The 21,935-nt window shown below is 33.9% G+C and overlaps 1 protein-coding gene and 1 long non-coding RNA gene across 4 annotated transcripts in view; one reads left to right on the top strand and one right to left on the bottom strand.

Moving 5' to 3' along the window:
• The window catches only part of Cntn5 (contactin 5), a 1,189,809-nt gene that overhangs the window by 52,393 nt on the left and 1,115,481 nt on the right, over positions 1–21,935 (bottom strand). For all 3 annotated transcript variants that reach the window (XM_078046906.1, XM_040285131.2, XM_078046907.1), the window contains 2 exons: positions 13,948–14,106; positions 9,264–9,413 (listed from right to left, as the gene is read on the bottom strand). In XM_078046906.1, coding sequence (XP_077903032.1) covers positions 9,264–9,413; positions 13,948–14,106 — 309 coding nt within the window. The remainder of the gene's footprint in view (positions 1–9,263; positions 9,414–13,947; positions 14,107–21,935) is intronic.
• The window catches only part of LOC144377170 (uncharacterized), a 227,194-nt gene that overhangs the window by 89,269 nt on the left and 115,990 nt on the right, over positions 1–21,935 (top strand). The gene's annotated exons all lie outside the window — the stretch shown is intronic.

Here is a 21,935-nt window from a genome sequence, read left to right as displayed (position 1 = left end):
TCACTTTGAGAAGACAAGAAAACAAAGCTTTCTCTGATTTGATTAATTTCTATTTGGGTAATTTCCCAGTTGAATTATCTGTAAAAAACCAAACAACAAAACAAGACAAAAACAACCCCAAGTGCATAAAATTTCTTGTATTCAAAATCAAGCTGCTAATTTCTTTTTATTTATTTATTTTTGGTAGTGGGGATTAAACCTAAGGGTGCTTGAACACTGAGTTATGAGCTACATCACCAGTCCTTTTTATTTGAGACAATGTTGCTGAGGCTGGCCTTGAACTTGTGATCTTCCTGCCTCAGCCTCCTGGGTCTCTGAGATTACACCACACCTGGCATACTAATTTCTTTTTAAGGCAAGATAGCCCATAGTCAGTGTTAGAGTGACATAAGGAGAATGTTAGTTCCTATCTCCAATTTTAATAAACCTAAGTGATATAGCAAGAGGCATTATGGCTTACTATGTTTTAATAATATTTGTGAAAAACACCAACTGCTCCTAAACTTAAAAAGCTTATTATTAGATATACTGGGAAGTACTACTAGAAAACATAAGGCTTTAATAACTACAACTCAGGCATTATATTTTGTTGTAAGGATCATACTGTTTGGGCAGTCTAATTCTAATTGGCTTAAATTTCCTAATTATGTGCAGATGATCAGTGAAGCCCAGGCTCATTCATTTCCTTTTCAAGTTGGTGGTATATAGTTATAATCTCTGCAGTAAATTCTATGGAGTCTACTAATTTTAATTATAGCCCTTTATTTATAAAACAGCATTACTTATGATATGAAGGAATTTGACTTAATCTTTCAGAGCCCTTCTGGTGTAATAGTCCTATAATTCTTGTTAGAAGCATAAAATTAATGCAATGAAACATCTAGTAAATGCTTTCATTGAGTACAGAGAAATACATATTTTGTTAAAAACCAAATATTTTCAGTGGCATTAATGAGAACCTGATTTATATTTAAGCAGTGAGGTCATTTTTCCCTCAGCCACTGATAATGTCATGAGCATGTTAGCGTAGACAATCAAGTTTACATGCATGGTTAGCAGGTTAAGCCCTGATTCTTCTGAATTTATTTTTGGGCAGTGATCCTCCATGAATGGATAATGTAATTGATACTTTTCCCACAAGCTACAAAGGCTTAACTGTTTGAGGTCTTATCTGGCACGTTGAACTATAGACTACTGACTCTTTTCATCTTTAACTTTGAAAACATTCTTGTAAATACTCAGAATAACCAAAATGTAGTATATCACCTCAGTTTAAGCATGTCTAAATATTTTTGTAAGTACAACAGTTAGAACAAAGTGAGCCACACTATCAACATGACTTAATAACTAAGCGATAAAGATGAAATCATTTACCCATCTTTTTTCCCCCACTGTGAAAAATTTCTAGTTTTCTTACTTCAGGTGTTTAAGTGACTTATTACATAATAAGCTTTATCAGAGACTGTGAGAAGCGATGTGTAATTTAGGAGCTCAGTGGTTATTGACTAGTTTGGAAAGAAGGTATAGGAGAATGGAAAGACAGGAGGGAGGTTGTTTATACAGTATAGGTGGGAGGGGAGAGGGACATTTAAACATTTTTCCCCTACCAGAATTTAAGTACAAGGCACATGGATATTGCTATTAGTTATCATTTAGGCTGAATTTTATAGAAAAAGTGAAATTTTTAAAGTTTCAAAAAATACCAACGGTGTTTCCTAAACAAATTCAATTCCTGCTTTTGTTCTTATGAATAGAATAGATAAGAATGTATACAAATAGTAAAAAGGTTCTTGTGAGAGAAAGATCTGGGTGTGGTCCTAGTTGTACCACTCTCATTCCTGTCACTCATGAAGATAATTGTACCTACTTAAAACATATTTTTGTAATTATTTATCACAATACCTGGATTTTGAAAAATACTACTAATTATAATTTTCTTTCAAAATTTTAATTGGTTCTTTTTAGTTATACATGACAGTAAAGTCCATTTTGATAAAATTATACATGTATGGACTATATCTTATTATAATCAGGGCCCCAATCTTGTGGTGGGACACACTGTAGTGTATTCATACATGTAACTCGGAAAGTTATATCAGATTTTTTTCCACTGTCTTTCCTATTTCTATCCTCCCTCCCTTTCCTTCATTCCCCTTTATCTATTCTATTGAACTTCTTCCCCTCTATCCCTTATTGTGAGTTAGCTTCACATATCAGGGAAAACATTTGATCTTTGGATTTTGGTGATTGGCTTATTTTACTTAACATGATACTCTTCAGATCCATCCATTTACTGGCAAATGTCATAAAGTCATTCTTTTTGGCTGAATAGTATTCCATTGTATATATACACTACAGTTTCTTTATCCATTCATTTGCCAAGGGACATTTCAGATAGCTCCATAGCTTAAATGTTTGTGAATAGTGTAGCTACAAAACATTGATGTAGCTGCATCACTGTAGTATGCTGATTTTAAATCCTCAAAAGAGAAAGTGGTGACATCCAACAGGCACTAATATTCAGCATGAGTCTATGCATGTGTGATCTTGAAAATACGATGTCTTTCTTGGATATGTGGTTAACCCTGTTTTGATGTTACCATGGGACTTATGATTTTAGTTTTGGCACAGCTGGCTTTATGTATGTATGTATGTATGTGGTGCTAGGGATTGAACCCAGGGCCTTGTGCATGCAAGGCAAGGACTCTAACAACTGAGCTATATCCCAAGTCCCACAGCTGGTTTTAATTTGGAAATCTAAGTAAACATACCCTTCTCAATTTGTAGAAGAAATGGTTATATATTTCAGGAAATGTAGAATTTGTATGATTTTTGAACTTTGGTATAAGGATCAATAGTCAAGAATACAGATGTAAAGCTATGGTGTTTATCTTAACTCATATTCTCTTATCTATTTGTAAGAGTTTACTCATTCTCTGCTTTTACTCCCTTGTAATCTCTAAATGAGACTTATAGATAAATGTAGTAAAAAGAGAAGAAGAAAATGGCAAGAAGGAAGGAGGAGGTGTGGCGAGGAGATTACAATTTAGGAGGCATCAGTTTGGAAGTTAAGGTCTAGGTTAGAATCAAGCTCTACTGCTTATTTACTAGATAATCTTGTGCAAATTTTTTTAAAAAGTCTGATTCTGTTTATACCACTATAGATGATATAAACTGATTTATAAGAGTGTTTTAGAGACTAATGTGAAAACCAAATGAGGTATTGAAGGGCAAGTACTTAGCACAGGACTGGAAATTGATGTGCAGCACTTCAGGGACCAGAAAGATAGGAAAAAGTCTAACCTGAAGGTGTCAGATTCCTTCCTGAGCTGACAGCCCTTCATTACCCTACCATCTTGCGTGTTCAAGTCTTCCATAGCTTTGCCTCTCATCCTCTGTTTCTTCTTTGAGATCTTTGCAGCAAAGACTCGCCTGCCTAATAATGACCAGTTTTCCTTCTAAAAGGCATTTGTGAAAATTATCATTTAGCTTGAAAACTGTATCTGAAACTGAAGATATATTTCTTAATTGTGTTTTATTGAACAGACTTGCCTGGACCAAAGTGGTTTTATGATTTTTAAATATTGTCTGCTATATGAGCCATACTGTTATTTTCTCTTTTCCCCAATAATCAAGATTTGGTCTTAGAGGTCTGTTGCTCGCCATAATTTTTGTCTTCTTTTCATCTTACTGAGAACCACTTATACAATATAATTAAATTAGTCATTGGATTGTGAAAGCTGATAATGTTCATTTAATAGTATTTGCTTTTAGATTTTCCCAATTACTTCAGCTGAATATATTGTCTATGTAACATTTTCTTAGAAACTGACTAGAAAAACAACCCTTAAAAACTCCATAGCCTATGATTGTTTTTTGTATTCAGCACTGCCTAACAACTTGTATTTTCTAGTTGGTCCCAATAAATAATTTAATCCAAGTCATATTTGCTTTGGCTTTCACATACCCACTATATGCATTTACAAAGCCAATTTATATACTCCTAGAGAAAACTAATCTAGTCCTATCATATATTGCAATAGTATTTTTTGCATTTAAAAACTATTTTTTGTATTAGAGAAGTACATGAGTATATTACAATAATATTTCTTTGTCTTCTACATAACTTCTGAACTCAAGAAAATTTTCTAAATAACTATCATGAACCAGAACTATAAAGATACATATGTGAAAACAGCAATATCTTATTAGGAGTCACAGGACAATGAAGAACTCAAGAAATTGTAATAAGAAGTTATACAAGTCTCTTCTGAACTTGGAATGAATTACATGTAACTTCATAAGCTAAAGTGGGGCTGGCTAGAGAAGGCTGCAGACTTGCTTAGAAATAAGGTAACCCGTTTTCTGATTCTTCCCTATTATCTTTCTTTAGCTCATATAAATAGGATTATAGCTCAGGAAATGCTATTTTGGAAGAAGAGTGTCGGTTTAGAAAATGGATGTGCTGTGGCATCTCTCTCTCCAACCCCAACTGTCAATAAGGAGGGAGGAGGCGATTTTCCTACCAAGATAAATAAGGAGAGGAGCAAGACTTTAAAATAAGTAGAGTTCATATACTTACTCTATCACACTCTGCCTGGATGTTAAGCTTCAGAGTTTTGTAGGATGCCCTGTCCCATTCCAGCTATCAGTACAGAAATGAAAATAGTTCTTAAAAAGATCTTATATTTCTAGGAATTGACTGGACAGGCATGGGGGATGTGAAAGAGATACGGTTGAAGTGGACTCTATGGAAAGTAGGTTGGGACAGGCTTGTTGAAGTCACACCCAGTAAGACTGTGTGTTAGGGAGCCATATGTCTCCAGCAAACCCAAAGCACTTCAAAAGAGAAGGCAGAGGACAAATTCCATCACGTGGACTTTCAATACCCAAGGAGAAGCATATCATACACATTGCACACCTAAGTGGACGTTTATCCCTTTCTTGTTTTCTTTTTCGTTTCTTCCCATTGTTTTAAAAAATTTAACTTTGCAATAGGAACCAGTCTCTTTAGCACATCAGTACATAAGTGTAATATAGTGCATAAAATATTAAGACAAAGGAAGATTTTTTTATCTGATTTTCCATCTGGTACATTCAAATGTAGAAAAATATTTTTCCTTGTGTGGTCAGAAAAATGTCAAAAGAGAATGATAGATGGAATTCAGTGTACTAAGCAACTGGGGAGCTATTTGTGGAAAAACAATATACATGGTATTTCATTTGATGCTTCTTTCTCTCTGCTCTTTTTGCCTTGTCTATACTACAAGAACCAAAGGAAATTATTTGAGATAACGTAGGACTCAGTACTAGCTATCAGGAAGAAGGCAAAAGCATCATATGAAGGCCAGACATGGGTTTGGGAGGGAGATGTAGAAGATACCTGAAAAAGGGCCCTTAAAAAGAAACTTCTGAATTATTACTATTGTGTAAATTTCCATTTTATAAAATAACAAATCATTTAAATTAATGATGATGGCCATAGTGCTTATACACATTGTCTTTTTTATTTTATTGGTTCTTTTTAGTTATATATGACAATAGAATGGACTTTGATATAATTATACAAGCATGAGGTGTATTTTATTCTAATTAGGACCACAATACCTATCCTTCCCCTTTCTTTTCCCAAACCCCCTTCCATTTATTGATCTTTCTGCCATTTACCCATAGTTATTTTGTTTGTTAAAATTTCTTGGTGTACATGATGGTGAGATTCACTGTGGTGTATTCATATATGTACATAGACAACTTATGTCAGATTCACATTATCCAGTGGGATAAGTTGTAATATTTTCCCCATTTCTCTAAGTAGGAAAATCAAAGCCTTAAACAAAATTACTTATATTCACAATGCTGGAAAATAGAACAATAAAATATTAATTCAGATGTAAACTCAAATAATTACAGATAAAGCTTCCTTTAAAATGTTTATATTATACACACATATATATTTATATATTTTTTGTATAGAAAAATTTTCAATTTTTAATTTATATATACTTATATATTTAAATTAAAGTTTGAAATAACAATAGATATTGGGATTTATGTCAAGAGTTTTGGATATTACACAATAAAGAATACAACAGATATTACACAATAAAGAATACAATGCTTTTCTAAATGACAAGTTACATAGTTAATTCTTCTTTTATTCATCTTTCAAGTGTTACAAATGTGTAACTTATAGAAGATTGACATTCAGGGAAAAAACTGTTGCTATATTCATTGTATGTTTTTCCATTTTTATCATAGTGCACTTTTCAAATTCATTTCTTAAAATGTGACATAATCCTTTTAAGTAACCAAGGATTTATATTGTCTCATAATTTATATGTTGTTTTGAAAATAGTAACATATTTTATAAATTAATAAGCACAGGGATATTTATCTGTCTCTAATTAAAGCATGTACGAATTTCACTATAAATGTGTACTAATGTAAAGATACATATTTATATTACTGTTTTGATATCCTATTGCTAAGAAGTTGAGTTGAATTAAGTTACTTGTATTGACTACAAAAAGTGCTTTGATGACTACAAAATTCAAAATATACCCTAGAGGAAAATTGCAAAGAAAATTTATTTATTATTCATTTGTTACTTTTTGGTGTCGGAAAGGAGCAATTCTAAGGTTGAAATACTTTGCTAAATCTGCTTTGGAATTTAGAATTTTCTAATAAGAGAATTTTAAAGAGGCATAAAATTTTCAAGTGAACATCCTAATGTGAAACCTTTCCCCTCCCAAGCAGCTCTGTCAATTTTCAAAGTTTAGTTGGTCCATTAGAAAAGACTCATCTTTTAAAATACAGGATATGCACTTAATAGAGGCAGACTGCATCACTTGAGAGGCTGTCTCAGGATATTGGTGTCCCTTTTAATCTGTGCTGCCTGACAAAACAGGCACAAAATTCAACACTTGGTTCAACACCATTAGTAGCTCGAGTTGTAGGTAGTATCTAAGCAAAAGAAGCACAAAGTGGGCAGCACAAGCCTTCAACTCACAAGAGTACATCATGCATTTTTCATACTATTTCTCTTCCATAAGATTTTAATGGACTCAAGTATGTCATGTATATAGAACTCATGATAAAATGGAGAGACAGGCAATACATGATTGAGGAAGCTGCAGAAACAGATGAAGTCTTTCAAATGCATCTTCTGAACATAATTTAGTTTAAAAGCGTTTTTGCTAAAAAAGCTTTTTAATAGCACAAGGAAATTTATACTATAAAAAGTTTAAAAGGATTATTCATCCCAAACGAATTATTTACGTTTGAAACGAATATTTATAGAGAGCCTCTGAATTAGGCAGCAATCTTTGTCTTTGTTTAAACACAATTAACAATATGCAAAATAAGGCAGTGATTTTTAGAAATTATATGAGCATAAGTATTACTGTTGGCAGTCATTTCCATATCTGCACAGTGAGTACATAAAATGAGGAATGACTAACCTGTTATGCTCTTAATTAATGAACACCTGTACACAATGAAAGCATGGCTGATTTTATGGATGCATGAAAATCCAACCAGCCAATTAATGTTCAATTTAAAATTCACACTATTGAAAAGTAGCAGAAAAAACAACTTGTGAGAGGCAAATTATAAAAGTAGAGAAGTTGGATTTTTCTGTGCATGAATATTTTCCATCATATGTAATGTATTTTTTCCCTTGGGTGCTTAATTTTTATGTGGAAAAAATCTGAAAATATTTTGTACAGTTATTTGTATTTAATGAAATAACTTGATCATTTGGAATTCTTTCCTCTCATTTTTAAAGGGTCAGACATGATATGCTTAATTGTTGTGATAGTTTATTTTGCTGATAATTATTTTGTTTAATTTGTTAGAAGTCAAATCATATTTTGGTCCAAGTCTATAAATATAGTAAAAAATGGATATAGTTAATCCTGTCTTCTATGTACATATGCCTCTGACCTAGATAATGATATGGATAAGGCTGCCAAAAGGAAAGAGAAAGAATGTTCCCTTTTAAAATAAGACATGTTGAGTACAAGTTCCTGATACTGTTTTATATTCCAAAAGATAGTGAAGACATGACAAAAATCTTCATTTTAATGAAGTTTCTCTGAGTTTTACATATTATCATTAAATATGTATGAAAACATTAGTTTTTTTTTCCTTCCTGGATCTAATACCTACTTTGCTACCTTCCCCATTTATGTTTTTATATTACTCTCATCAAAGTATTGATTCATGTGTCTCCTTGTGTTCTGTTAGGTGCTATTAGGTACTGTCTTAATACATAAATAAATTGTATTTAATTGTATATATTAATTGTGTATATATGGATACAAATGGTACCCATTTGATACACACAACATGTAATGATCAATTCAGGATAATTAGCATTCAGTGTTGCTAAAAATGTATTATTCTTTTGTGTTACAAACCTCTGAACACCTCTTTTCTTCTTTATAAAATGAATAGAGAATTTTATAGGGTTATAAAATTTATGTCTCAATAGACTTTGTCCAAAGTAATAAAATCTACTAAAATCTCTTTGTATGAAAATTTCACAGATACACTGATTAATCCATACAATTAATTAATTAATTAATAATCTTAGTAAATTTTTTTTAGTTCCTTGTACATCTACTCTTTCCATGTGATGAGAAAGATAGCTTAATTTACTTTTTGAGTAAAGCTTTTAATTCCTCTTATCTACATTAAAAAAAACATTTTTTTATCGGAGATACTTATTCTAAAAGACCAGAAAAATGCTTGTATTCTAAGTCAGAATGCAGATGTGTGTTTATTATACACATAGACTTCAAGTAAGCAATAGGTCAAGGAAGGACTGTGTTTGTATTTGCAAGGTATAATTTATACAGGTTAGGTGGTGAAGGTCAGCATAAAGGAGTAATAAGGAAGTAGGTTATAATTAAAGGAGGATGTTGTCACTGGAGAAAAAGAAGAAAAATCCATTCTGGATTTTGTGGATGTATAGAGTATAAGTATACAATTAGAATTAGAAACTAATTGCTTTGACTTCATGCTAACTTGAAGATGCTGTGATGGTTGGTAGAAAATTGCAGCATCCACGTGCCTGTATTTGTGGTCAAAAGGAAAAAAAAGTTTTGAAAACAAGTAAAGTGAAAGCATTATTTTAAAGGAAATGATTTTATGATATCTAGGTAAATGCATCAGGACAAATTATATTAAAGCAAGCAATAAAGCAATCATGCTTAATTCAACTTGCTTTCAAAGTCAATTCCAACTTTTTAAATTCTTACCTGCCTCATTTGTGCGGATCATCCGAGATGGGGTGCTTGGATCTCCAGTCCCAATTGGATTGGTGGCTACTACCCGAAACTCATATTCTACCCAGGGGTTTAAGTCCACTGCCATGGCTGACTCCATATCTCCTGTTATGATTTCTGGGACTATAGAGAGGAATGATATTTTATGTCATTAGGAGGACTATAAAAATACTATAAATGGCATTCAAAGATATCACTATTACTGACATAATCAGCAGGCAGATTCATACCTCCTCACAACACATGCTCATGGCACCACCTCCAGTGTCAGTAGCAAAATGAAAATCAATTTTCAGGAAATAAGTGCTTGCAAGTGTCAAAGTTTACTGGAGTTTATTAAAATTCTTTACTTATGTTTGGTCATTATATAACTTGTCGTTATCTATACTAAAAATCATTTCATCAACTCTTAACTCCAGATAAGAGACCAAGTCATAAAATAATTTAAGCAAAGAGTTTTTCTTCAATTTCTAAGAAATTTCTTGAGCAGTTTGCCTGTCCTGGTCTGACAAATATATTTTGCTACTTGGTAGTTCCAAGTAGCAAATTAAGAATATAGCTCTCTATTTTAAAAACTACTTGTGGGATCTAAGTGGATATTCTCACTTCTTCTCATAGTGACTACATTTTTCATCATATTTTGTACTACATTTATTTTTTTTATCAAAAGGTAAAATTGTCAATACAATTACCATGTAGTGAAATACTTTTTATATAGTGTATAAGCACTATTCAGAACTGCTTTTATTGCTCATCTCTGCTCTCTAGGAAATATTGTTAGAACTTATGTGAATAAAAAGGGAGATTCTCCATATTCTTATGTGTAAAGATCTTGAGATGATATCAGTCCTTGATTTCTATGTGATGTGTGTGTGTGTGTGGGGGGGACAAATGTGAGTGGGGTAAGGCTGTTGATTTGATGATAGTTCAGTTTTACTATGGCAAAGTGGGATTCATTCATCTTGAATTTTGCATGAGAGTCTCTTCTGAAATGTATAGAAAGTTACCAAGTTAGCAGCTCCATGGAAGGTGAGTGAACAGAGCACAGGCTGTATGGCCTGCCTGATAAATCTCACAGAATTGCAGGGCTGATTGTTGTAAGTGGTGACATGAAGAGGTGGGGGAAAACCTTCTCTTATTGCACTGGAAAGTGAGCACTGTTCTTGGAGCACAAAGATCTGAGATATAGGAGAAAGGCCACCAATCCATATATTGGGGAAGTACTGAGCTATCCTTGCCACACGTCAAGGTGGGAACAAGATTCCCAGACACCCTCTCTGGCTCCCTTCTACACTGTTTCACCAACACTTGTCTTGGGTCCACCAGGATTTACCTTGTTGCTTCATTTCATTCTGCTATGGTAGGCAATTTCAGACATCTGCGCCCCTCCACCTTGTTACTTTTATTCTTATCTCCATAGAATTTAGCACACTTGCTTTTCTACCCAGCTTGTGTTCCTCCTTAATTCCTGAAGCTCTTCTACTGTGATCTTTGGATTCATGATCTGTCATGATCTGTCGGCAGCAAAATCCCTTCTACACTTAATGTCCTCTCTGAATGTTCTGTTCTTCCAATTTTTTACTCTAATAGGAATTGAGGACATTTTGCCCTTCTCAAGGGCTGATTCTCTTAAGATATTGCATAGAAGAATAAACAGCCTCCAAATGCAGATAATGTATGCTTTCTATAAGCAAACAAGTATGCAGGTATTTTTTTTCCTATAGGAAAACAAAACAAAACAAAAACCAACCAAACAAAAAACTCCCAAAGCTCTTATCACCTTTCCTTTTCTTCTAGTCTTCACTTAGTTTTTCTATTTCTTTTAGAGCAAAAATCTCTTGTTCTGCCTGTGGATTTTTTTTTCTTTCCATTCTTTCTTGAACCCCCTCCAATCATGCTCTTACTTCCAGCTTTCCACCTTATCTTCTGTCTAGCTTACCAATGGTCTCTGTTATTGAAACTTTAAAGTCAGGTCTCAGTTCCTCATCTTCCTTGACCTGTCATCATCCTTTGACACTATTGATCACTTTCCCTTTTGAAATGCTTTTCACAGCTTAGGTGCCCTCACCTGCCTGACTGTGCCTTATCAGGCTCTGTTGCTAACATCCCAGTGCCACTCTTCCCCATTTTCTTATTACCTGGTGATCTTATCCAGTCTCATAATTTTAAACACCCTCTCTATGCTGATGACTCCAATATTTTCAGCCATGAATCTCTTGGCTAGACTCCAGACTCATGTTCAATGGCCTATTAGACAATTACACTTGAATAATGTTTTGAAGGACTCATTAAGGGAATGACAGTTTCTTTCTAACAGATGTAGCCAAAATCTTAGAGCCATTCTGAACACTTTTATTTCTTCCTGTCTGACTCCAATCCCTAAGTAAATTATGGTGTTTATGACCTCAAAATATGTTTATTTCTTTACTTCCCTTTGCAGTAAAACCTATCAATTTTCTGTAATAATTTCTCTCCCATTATCTCTTGAATTATTATTATCAGATATTATTGACTATCATGGGACTAAAACTGTTATTATCAAGGTCACCAATGGTCTTCATATAACTAAAATCAGTGGTCAATTCCAGTACTCATTTGACATGTCAGCCACATTTGAAATATTTACTCTCTTCTGTGATAGTCTCATTTTTTTTTCCTTCCAACAAATCACATTATTTTGATTTGATTTTCTCCCAATGATTACTTCCTCTCTGTATCCTTTGGCTGATTACCCTTCTCAACAACTTTTTACTATTGGAATGTTCCAGGACTGGATTTTCATACTCATTTCTTTAATTTATATTTATTTTATTTGAGTTGACATGAAACCTTATGGCTTTAAATACAATTTATGTGACAATTTTACAATTTATAACTTTATCCTAAACCTCAAACTTGAGACTCCAAATGTTTCAAATTCTGACCAATTTTATGACTTGTCCTTTGTCACTCTGAAGTAATACCATCTCTCAACAATGATAGCTTCCTAACCAGTGCAGTGCCCCCTCTCCTTACCTGTTTCATAATCTATTTCCAACATAGTTGGAATGAATGTATTAAAAGATAGGGAATATCAGTTCTCCAGTATTTCTCCATTCTTTCAGGATGTGGGACTGCCAACATCTCTCCAAACTCATCTTCTACCGTTTTTCCAAATCTCATTCTGCCCCTGCCTCATTAGTCTTCTGATACTTTCACATTGGTTCGTCCTTCTACTTGGGCTGCTTTCTCCCTTGGTATTGGCATAGCTAAATCCTCATTTCTTTTAAAAGTTCACTCAAATGTACCAACTCCATGAGGCATATGCTGGTCATTCTATTTCAAATTATAACCTCCTGTTGCGAACTGAACTGTGTCCTTCTAAAATTCATATGTTGAATCCTTAACCTCTAGGGTTGCTTTATTTGAAAATGGGGTCTCTAAGGAATGATTAAAGTTTTAAGTAATCACAAAAGGGTGTTCTCTTCTTAGTATGCTTATAAAAAGAGACACCAGAGCATTTGCATGTGAGAGTCTTCATCAGGAACCAAGTCAGCCAGAAAATTGACCTTGCAATTCCAACTTCCAAAACTGAGAAAATACATTTCAGTTCAACATACTCAGTCTATGGTTTGCTATGAATGCCCACACCAACTAATATACTGCTTTACCAGTATACTTCTACCATACCATATCAACACAATTTATTTCTTTTCCCACAGCACACATTAAATTCTGACATACTATGCAATTTATATGCTTATTTTGTTTTCTGTTGATTATTTATCCTCACGATGACAGTGCAATTTTTACAAAGGCAGAGATGTTGTTGTTGTTGTCAGTGTTCATCAATGTATCCTAAATACCTAAAAGAGTGATTTTAAAGTTCATTTCATTTTATGGTCTTACACACTTTTCAAATACCATGTTAAATGCATATCTTACTGTCAGGAGGTGAGTTTGGGGTTACACGTCCTTGCTGGACAGTGCATTGAAGAAATAGAGGGAATTTAGTTTTAAAATATAAAAAGATGAAAATAATTTTTGGAATAATACAACTATAATGGAAACATCTTAAAAGTGGTCATTAAAATACTATAATGTTTTAAATAATACAATTTATGTTAGATTTTTTTATAAATAGATATGACTATAAAGGCATTGCACAAGGAATGGGGACAATGGAACACTCCTATATCCAATTTTCCCGTGGCTTCTTGAATCTATAAAATAAAATTACAAAGAATTTCACAGAACTACGCACCAAGAAAAATTGCATTATCAGACTGGGTGAAATCCAAATAAGGCCTGAAGCTCGACTGAGAGAATTGTCCCAATGTCACTTTCCTGATTTGATAACTGTATTGTGGCTGTGTAAGATTTTATTATTGGGGGAAGGTGGGGAGTGGGTCCGAAGAAACTGTATTATTTTTACAACTTTTATGTAAGTCCAAAATGATTTCAACAAACACACACGATGTGCTCCCTGTTTGGAAACTAAGAGGAAAGAAAGGTAGCTTGCTTTTTTCAGTTCATAAAAAGAAGCAAACAGTGGTCAATAGTGCATTAAATAATAACAAGATTTCAGAACCTAGAAAAGATCCTAGTGAGATTGTAAACAGATATTAATCATGAGATAGGAAGCTATGGTTGTGTCTGATGTTGCTTTGGGACTCACCTGTTCTTACAGTTTGCCAGCCCAAGGAGAAGGGGCTGCGAGCCTGCAGGTTATAGGAGGAGATTGGGCTGTGGTTGTCAGCTGCCGGACTCCAGGAGAGTGTGGCTGTGCTGTCGGTGATTTCCTCCACAATTACTATTCCAGGTGGACCTGGGGGACCTGAAGGCAAAAGGCAAAGGGCAAAGCTAAGTACAGCTCATTATGAGGAGCAAGAAGAAATTGTATTGCCAGTGTGGATCTCATCAAACTACATAATCATCTTAATGAAATATGTATTTAGTAATGAAAATTGACAGCAAAAAATTATGGGATGCAAGTTGGTTTCTAGGATTTTTGCAGGGAATTTAATTATAGATTGGATAGTTTTCTGATGTTTTGTGCCTGGAGGCAACTACCAATTAGCATTATGTTTTATAGGAAAAGAAAAAAATAATTAGAAGCAGATACAGGGTATAAACATCAATATCAACTATAGTTGTTGAAATCTATCACAGCTTACAGAGGTTACAATAGAGTGATAGTCAATGCTTCCAGAAACAAAAGCAATCCCATTTTCATGTTGAATAAACCTACAGTATATAAAATTGTGATGTGTTCTGTTAAGTATCTTAGACTGTAACAAAAGACAAGGGTTCTGAAGAAATGATAGTATTGATAAGGTAAGGACATATACCAGAAATGAGACATGTGTAGAGTTGATGAAAATTTCAAGACTGAAATTAGGTTCTTTTTATTTATCTTTGTGTAAGGCAGTGTAGGTAATGAATCAGAGGAGGTTAATTCTTTTTTGATCTTGAAAGAATTGCATAGCGTAGTGATGACTAATCTTTGTGAACATGAACTTCATCTTTAAAAAGAAACCATGATCTGATTTGAGGAGAAATGTACCATTGTATTATTGACTATAAAATAGTGATTTTAATAGCATTTAAAAATGCACAGCTATTTATATTGTGATAGCTAAAAGCAATGTCAGTTCCCATTGACATTTTTTTTCTGTTTTTTAATGTAGACAATTCAAGTTGCAAGAATGCTTTTATTTTCAATGAAAAAAATTCTACCTTTAAGTGCTTTATTGTTGTTATTTTCTGAACTTGCTACCCATGTAGCAAGTTGCTGTCTGGATTTGGTGATTGGGATGGCTAAGAGGTAAGGACTTTACTAGACTGCAAGGAGCTAAGAAATGATTTGGTGCTGAAAAGAATGAGCAGTTAGTGAAGACCTCTGAGACTGTCAACAAGAAAGAAACAACGAGATGGAGAAAGAGTTTAAAAGCCTCATTGGGGCAAATGATGTTTTCAGGATATGAAGGATGAGCATTTTTACCCAGGCTGAGAAGAACCAGCAGCATATGGTAGAGACTAAAGATTTGATAGATATGGACTATTCATCAGAAGGGTGACAGAAAGTTGGGATTGTGGACAGAGTAGTACAGGATAAACTTGAGAGGGAGTAGCAATTTTTCCTCCAAGAGAGAAGATGGAAGCAACAGGGAAGCCAGTTAACACAGAAAGTCTTTGAGATTGCAAAAGTAAAAAGGCTCATTTTGGAAGGCACTCTTTTTTTTTTTTTTTTTTTTTTCACTGAAGTAGAAAACAAGACTGTCAAGCTGGGGCTGTAGCTCAGTGGTGAAGTGCTTTCCTAGCACTTGTGAGGCCCTGGGTTTAATCCTCAGCACCACATAAAAAATAAATAAATAGAAAAAAGGTATGTGGGGAAAAAACATTTTTTTTTTAAAGACTATCTCCAGAAGTGAGAGTGATGGGATGAAAATGAGGTGACCCTAGAGAATAACAGGGAAGGGTTGGGATAGGGATATAGTAAAAATGGAAGTGTGCAAAGAGGAGGCTATAAAATGACTTTGGAATAGTACTGGAGTTCAAGTTTGCTTGGAGTATATCATTTTGAAGGGAACTGAGGAATTTGACAAGGTCTGGAATGCTAGGACCAGGAAAAGAAATCGAGAAGTTAAGGTTTAAGAGTTTGGCAGAGTTAGTCTTTATCATCAAAGATACTAAAGACATGGGTGACTGTGGAGTCAAGGTAGAGTAGGAGGTAAGGTGAGGCCAGAAAGTGCTGACAAATAAAAAGGAGTCAGGAGATGGGATTATTATTGTAGGAAATGTAAGAGTAGGATCATGTCTATGAAGGGAGATTGGCAGAATTTGTTATTATTTCTTGAGAGGTAAAATAGTTTCGAGTGATGATTTGGTTTGCAGGAGAGAAGGGAAGAAAATAACGATTAGGTTGACAAGTTCTAGGGATGTAAAAGTTTGTCTAATGTGTCAGCAGTATCAGTCTTGAAGCCACTAAAATAGTGGTTATACATATGGTGAGAAAAATAAATGTGATGTAGTTGCTAAAGTTGTTAGACTGTGGTGACAGGAACAAGGAGAACATCTGTAATAACAATATCATGAGAAGAATATAATAATAATACTAATAGCTGTCATACTCTCCTGTACTATATTAAGGAGCTGTACTAAATGTTTTCCAAACATTAATGTATTCCTAGTGGATAATGAACTTTGAAATTATTTAATAAATAATAAATTATTTAGTCAATATCTTTGTTAGGTTTGTGCTAGGCACTAGAAATTGGAGTCCATTCTAATGAACTGTTGGTGAATGGCATAACAGATTTGAATGCAGATCTGATTGTAAAATCTGATTTTTTAGAAAGAAGAAAGGGATAATATTCCATTGTGTATGTATGCCACATTTTTTATCCATTCATCTATTGAAGGGCATCTAGGTTGGTTCCATAGTTTAGCTACCGTGAATTGTGCTTCTAAAAACATTGATGAGGCTGTGTCCCTGGAGTATGCTGTTTTTAAGTCCTTTGTGTATAGACTGATTAGAGGGATAGCTGGGTCCAATGGTGGTTCCATTCCCAATTTTCCAAGACCATACTGCTTTTCATATTTGCTGCACCAATTTGCAGTCCCATCAGCAGTGTATGAGTGTACCTTTTCCCCCACATTCTTGCCAACACTTATTGTCTGTCTTCATAATAGTTGCCGTTCTTACTGGAGTGAGATGAAATCTTGGAGTAGTTTTGATTTGCATTTCTTTAATTTCTATGGCATTTGCAGATAAATGGATAGAGTTAGAGAAGCTAATGGTAAGTGAAGTTAGCCAATCCCTCAAAACAAATGCTGAATGTTTTCTCTGATATAAGGAGGCTGATTCATAGTTGGGTAGGGAGAGAGGGAGCATGGGAGGAATAGACGAACTCTAGATAGGGCAGAGGGGTGGGAAGGAAAGGGAGGAGGTATGGGGTTACAAATTGTGATGGAATGTGATGGACATTATTATCCAAAGTACATGTAAAAAGACATAAATTGCTGTGAATATACTTTGTATACATCTAGAGATATGAAAAATTGTGCTTGATAGGTGTAATAAGAATTATAATGCACTCTGCTGTCATATATAAATAAAAATTAATAAAATAAAGAAGAAAGGGGTACAGAGACCCTATCTCCTTTTATTAATAATCTAGGAAGCAGTTTCCACTGAAAGAAGGAAGGAATGAAAAAGTGTGTCATAAAGGCACATTTAAATTATATAGCAGACAGAGATGTCATTGAAGAATAAAGACTTTGTGGTAGCCTGTGCCCAAGAGGATTACCCTCGCTTCCTTTCTTCCCTTTAAGTGTAACTCATTTCCATTTGACAAGTGGAGCCTCCTCTTTGACCCACCTTGAATCTGGGCTGTCCTGTATGGATTCAATAGATAATGGTAGATGTGACACTGTGTGACTTCTGATATAAGGTCATAGGAAGCTTTGCCTTCACACAGGTCTCCTGGAAGGCATGTTGTGGGAAACAAGTGAAAGTTTGGGACTCCCATTCTCTAAGGAAGTCCAAGTTAACCATGTGGAGGGGCCTATGAAGAGGTAGATACACCCAGCTTGCCTCCAGCTATTCTAGGCATCCCAGCCCAGGCAAAGTGAGGGAAGAGACCTTCAGCTGATGCTGGCATCTGCATGAGAAACCTTAGGCATGAACTGCCTAGCAGTGTCCATTGACTGCCTAAACCATGAAAGCAAGGAGTAGATGGATTTTTGAAGCTACTAACTTTTGTCACAGCAATGGCTAGTTGGAATAGGCTTCAAAATGCCTTGTTTTGACAATTTGCCAACAAATTCATTTATTAAGCTGTTCTGTAGTGCTTCATTTCATATATTCTAATTATTCATCTCTTCAAAGGAAATTTATTAACAACTGCCTATGCGAAGTCTGAGAAACACTGAAGAAACAACTATTGAAAAATTTCATCTTTCTGAGCATTAAATTTCTAAAAATGTTGATTGGCTCTCTTAAAAAGTAAAGATATATTTTTAATAATGGGTACTAATTACTATAAATCTTTGGCTGGAAAAAATATGTTCTTGGAAATTTACAACATAATAAAGCTTTAAGTTCTTTTTATTCTATGTGTCTATTTGCCAAAATATGGTCCTTAGCAAAATAATCAGTGACAGGGATAAAAATTTATGTACCCAGGATACTGATTACGGCTGTACAATTATTTATAATTATAAACCATTCTAAACAACTAATTGTCTAATAATCATATAATGTTTAAATTATAAATTCTTATGATAAACTATTAGGCTTCCATTAAGCTGTCTAGTATTAAAGGCTATTTAATAACATGCAGAATGTTCATAATTTAATAAGTGAATAAAATGGATTACAGAATTGCATGTAAATATGAATGTTATCAGTTGTAATGTGACAAGTATGCAACAGAAATAATGGAGAAAAATAAATCATTACTTGGATATGGGGCTAGATGATTTAAACCTTATTCATATTTGTTTGGGTCTTCTAAGTCTATAATAAGCATACATTGATTCTAAAATTATTTTTAAAATTATTTTAGAGAAAGTTTCTATATTGTGATGTGTTAAGTGCTTTCCTAAGGATATCCAATTTGACTAAACAAACATTCACTGAGTATCTAGTAATGTGTACCACTGTGAGCAACCACCGGAGGTGGCAAAGGGGAAGTGGTTGCCTAAGAATAAGATGGGGTTTTGATCATGTGTTAAAATCCAGTGGCAGAGACCCATCTTTCATTAAAAAAAGAAAGTGCTTCAGAAATGTATTTCATATCATGGTAATACTTGTTACATTGGTTATAATTATTTTTCTGTAATTTCCACTCAACATGGTACTTGACATATATTAGGTCCTTAAGAAATATTTGCAAATTATAAAGCAGGAAAAGTGAAGGAAGAAGAGGAAGAGTTATATTTTGAATTTGTAATGTTGTATAACTATAAATAAGATGTTTTAAGGGATGGGGTTGTGGCTCAGTGGTAGAGTTCTCGCCTCGCACATGTGAGGCCCTGGGTTCCATCCACAGCACCACATGAAAATAAATAAATAAAAATAAAGGTATTGTATCCAACCACAACTAAAAAATAAATATTTTTACAAAGATGTTTTAAAATAAAATATTAGACAAAGATGCTATATAATATTTTTTGTTAAATTATTAGCATAGTGATATTTTTTCATGTTTAAAATGGCAATACTAATGAAAGAATAGCTACCTATGAAGAAAACAATGTGATTTAATAGTAAGGTTTATTAGAACTTAGAGTTTTATAACCTGTAGACAGATAATTTTTCAAAATCCTTGTAAATTATGAAAGAATTGTGAAGAGATTACTGTAATGATACTCCTAAAAAAAAAATACTGGTGGTGTTATTTACCTCCTAAAAAATTATACTTTTTAACCATAGTAATAATGAAAATAAACTATCATTATTACATTTGTCTTGGCTTATCTATGATGTACTCCTGGGGAAATATTTTTAGATACTATATACTGAGTGCTTCCTTTGTATATTTATAGCTTCCTTTGTATATTTAGGAATGAATTGTATTTACATATTAGTAGTCAATATTTTGTTTTTAATACCTGTTAATATTGGTCCTATTTTTACCATCTTTTGACTTAAACAATCAAGCAATAAAAGTTTTCTTAAAAGCATGTTGACATCTTTGAACATAGATTGGGAGAAACATATCTTACTGGCAACAAATGGTGGCAGCAGTAGCATCTACATCTGATACAGATGCCATCCATTTAGCAAAAATCTCATTACACGCTATACATAGCTGTAATGATTCAGTGTCAGATGGGCAATAATCTGGAATGCTTTTTTTTTCCTCCCCAGGGACAATGCTATAATGTAGAATCAGTAAAATAAATATTTATTGGAAAATAGAAAATTTAGAAAAACAGGCATAGTCTGTTCATATCTTCATGTTGAGCATTACAGAGCAAATGACAGTCCCCAAAACCCTCAGTCAAGGTTCTGCCCAGTACTGCCACCAGATGGCCGGCAGATCTACTCATTCTAGTGACCTAATGTTCAGTTACAAAATTTTCTTTTGTTGAGGAGCCACTGCCTTTTAAAGCTGTAAAATGAATTAGAAACATTTCTCCTTTAACCTCTAACATGGTGATTATCATTACTGGAGACCTGAAACAAGGACCCGAGGCTTCATAGACTAATTCATCAGCATTGCAGATTCTCGGAATTTTTAACTTAACTGAAGTCATGTAGTTCAATTATTATTATTTTCAGATAAGGAAGGAGTACCTGAGACAAAATGTCTCAAAGACATTGAAAGTATCTTCCTGCTTTTTGGGGTAAGAATTGGCTACAAAAACATGAAGTAGGGATAGGTTTTTGTCTTGACAACCAGTCACATTAGTCCACTTACTACAGTGTGGTAGCAATGAGCTATGTACTACTACTTTTGATAATATTGCTGGCACTCCCTATCTACCACTAGTTGTCCACTTAGAGTTCTTGTGGTGTGAGCATCTGACCCTTCACGAAGAACACTGAGGGACCTCCTGCTAATGTTGAGGCTGACTCCCAAGCCAAGAAATATTTCTGGCTTTTTCTCATCTAGATAAGGTCATGTTCTCTGCTTAAGACTTACTGATTCAACAAATTTCCCTATTGTGAAACATTTATTACCTTCTAAATGTATTCAATTTGTTTTCATGTTTATTTGATTTGAGGGACTCTCCTCTTGATTTCCTCATGCAGGAATTTTAGAAGTAAAATTAAAGTTTGTTAGAATTCAAAATATTTAATGAAACTTTGTTTCATATCACTTAAAACTGAAATGAAAATTTGGTACTAAAAATGCTGTATTGTTCTAAATTTGTTCTATTCTTAAGCCTGTCAATAATTCTCCAGGGCAGATGTCTTTTCTAAACACATCCAGAAATATGCAGTAGAAAGGAAGGGAGCAGCATGTCAGTTAAAATGAAAGTAAAGTCCTTCAGCTGTCCTTCTAACATGAAATGAAGAGGAGGCTTAGTGACTGTCCAGAACACAGATGAATAAAATCAATAATTCAGACTACAAAGAAATTATATATATATAATATTTTTATCATGCATGTAACTCATCTCCAGTGAACCATCCACTACAGAAGTCTACATTCTATAGACTCAATTGAAAAGGCCATATGTAAACATCAAAATATTTCAATAAAAAGTAATATTTAATCAACAATGTGACTAGATTAACAACTGGTTGTTGAGGTTTCTACCAAATTATGAGGAATTATAGTATGCCCCTATGTAGGAAGTATGGTATTATTGACAGAATATTTTTATGTAAGAAAATATCTCCTGATATACTCTTGACATACTGGGATGGCTAAGTCCAACCCCAGGCAGAATGAAATAATTTCTTCTTTGTCCTCATTGTGTCTCATGAAGCCTGGGTTTTTTCTTGGGTTTATTTACTGTTATAACTTAAGTGAACCTTTCCTAACATTTTGAATCCTGTCTGTGTAACTTGTCCCTCAGCATGAAATTCTGGCCTTTCCTCACTTTGCCTATTTAACAGCTGTTTAGGCTTCATATTTCAAATCTCTGCTCAAGTTTCACCTTCTTAGGAAAATCTTTCTGACCACCTTGATAGGTAAATTTACT

Source organism: Ictidomys tridecemlineatus, chromosome 4, assembly GCF_052094955.1.
Source record: "Ictidomys tridecemlineatus isolate mIctTri1 chromosome 4, mIctTri1.hap1, whole genome shotgun sequence".
Lineage (NCBI taxonomy): Eukaryota > Metazoa > Chordata > Mammalia > Rodentia > Sciuridae > Ictidomys > Ictidomys tridecemlineatus.
The sequence above is the reverse complement of the archived record's forward strand: the minus strand, read 5'-3'. Positions and strand labels throughout refer to the sequence as shown.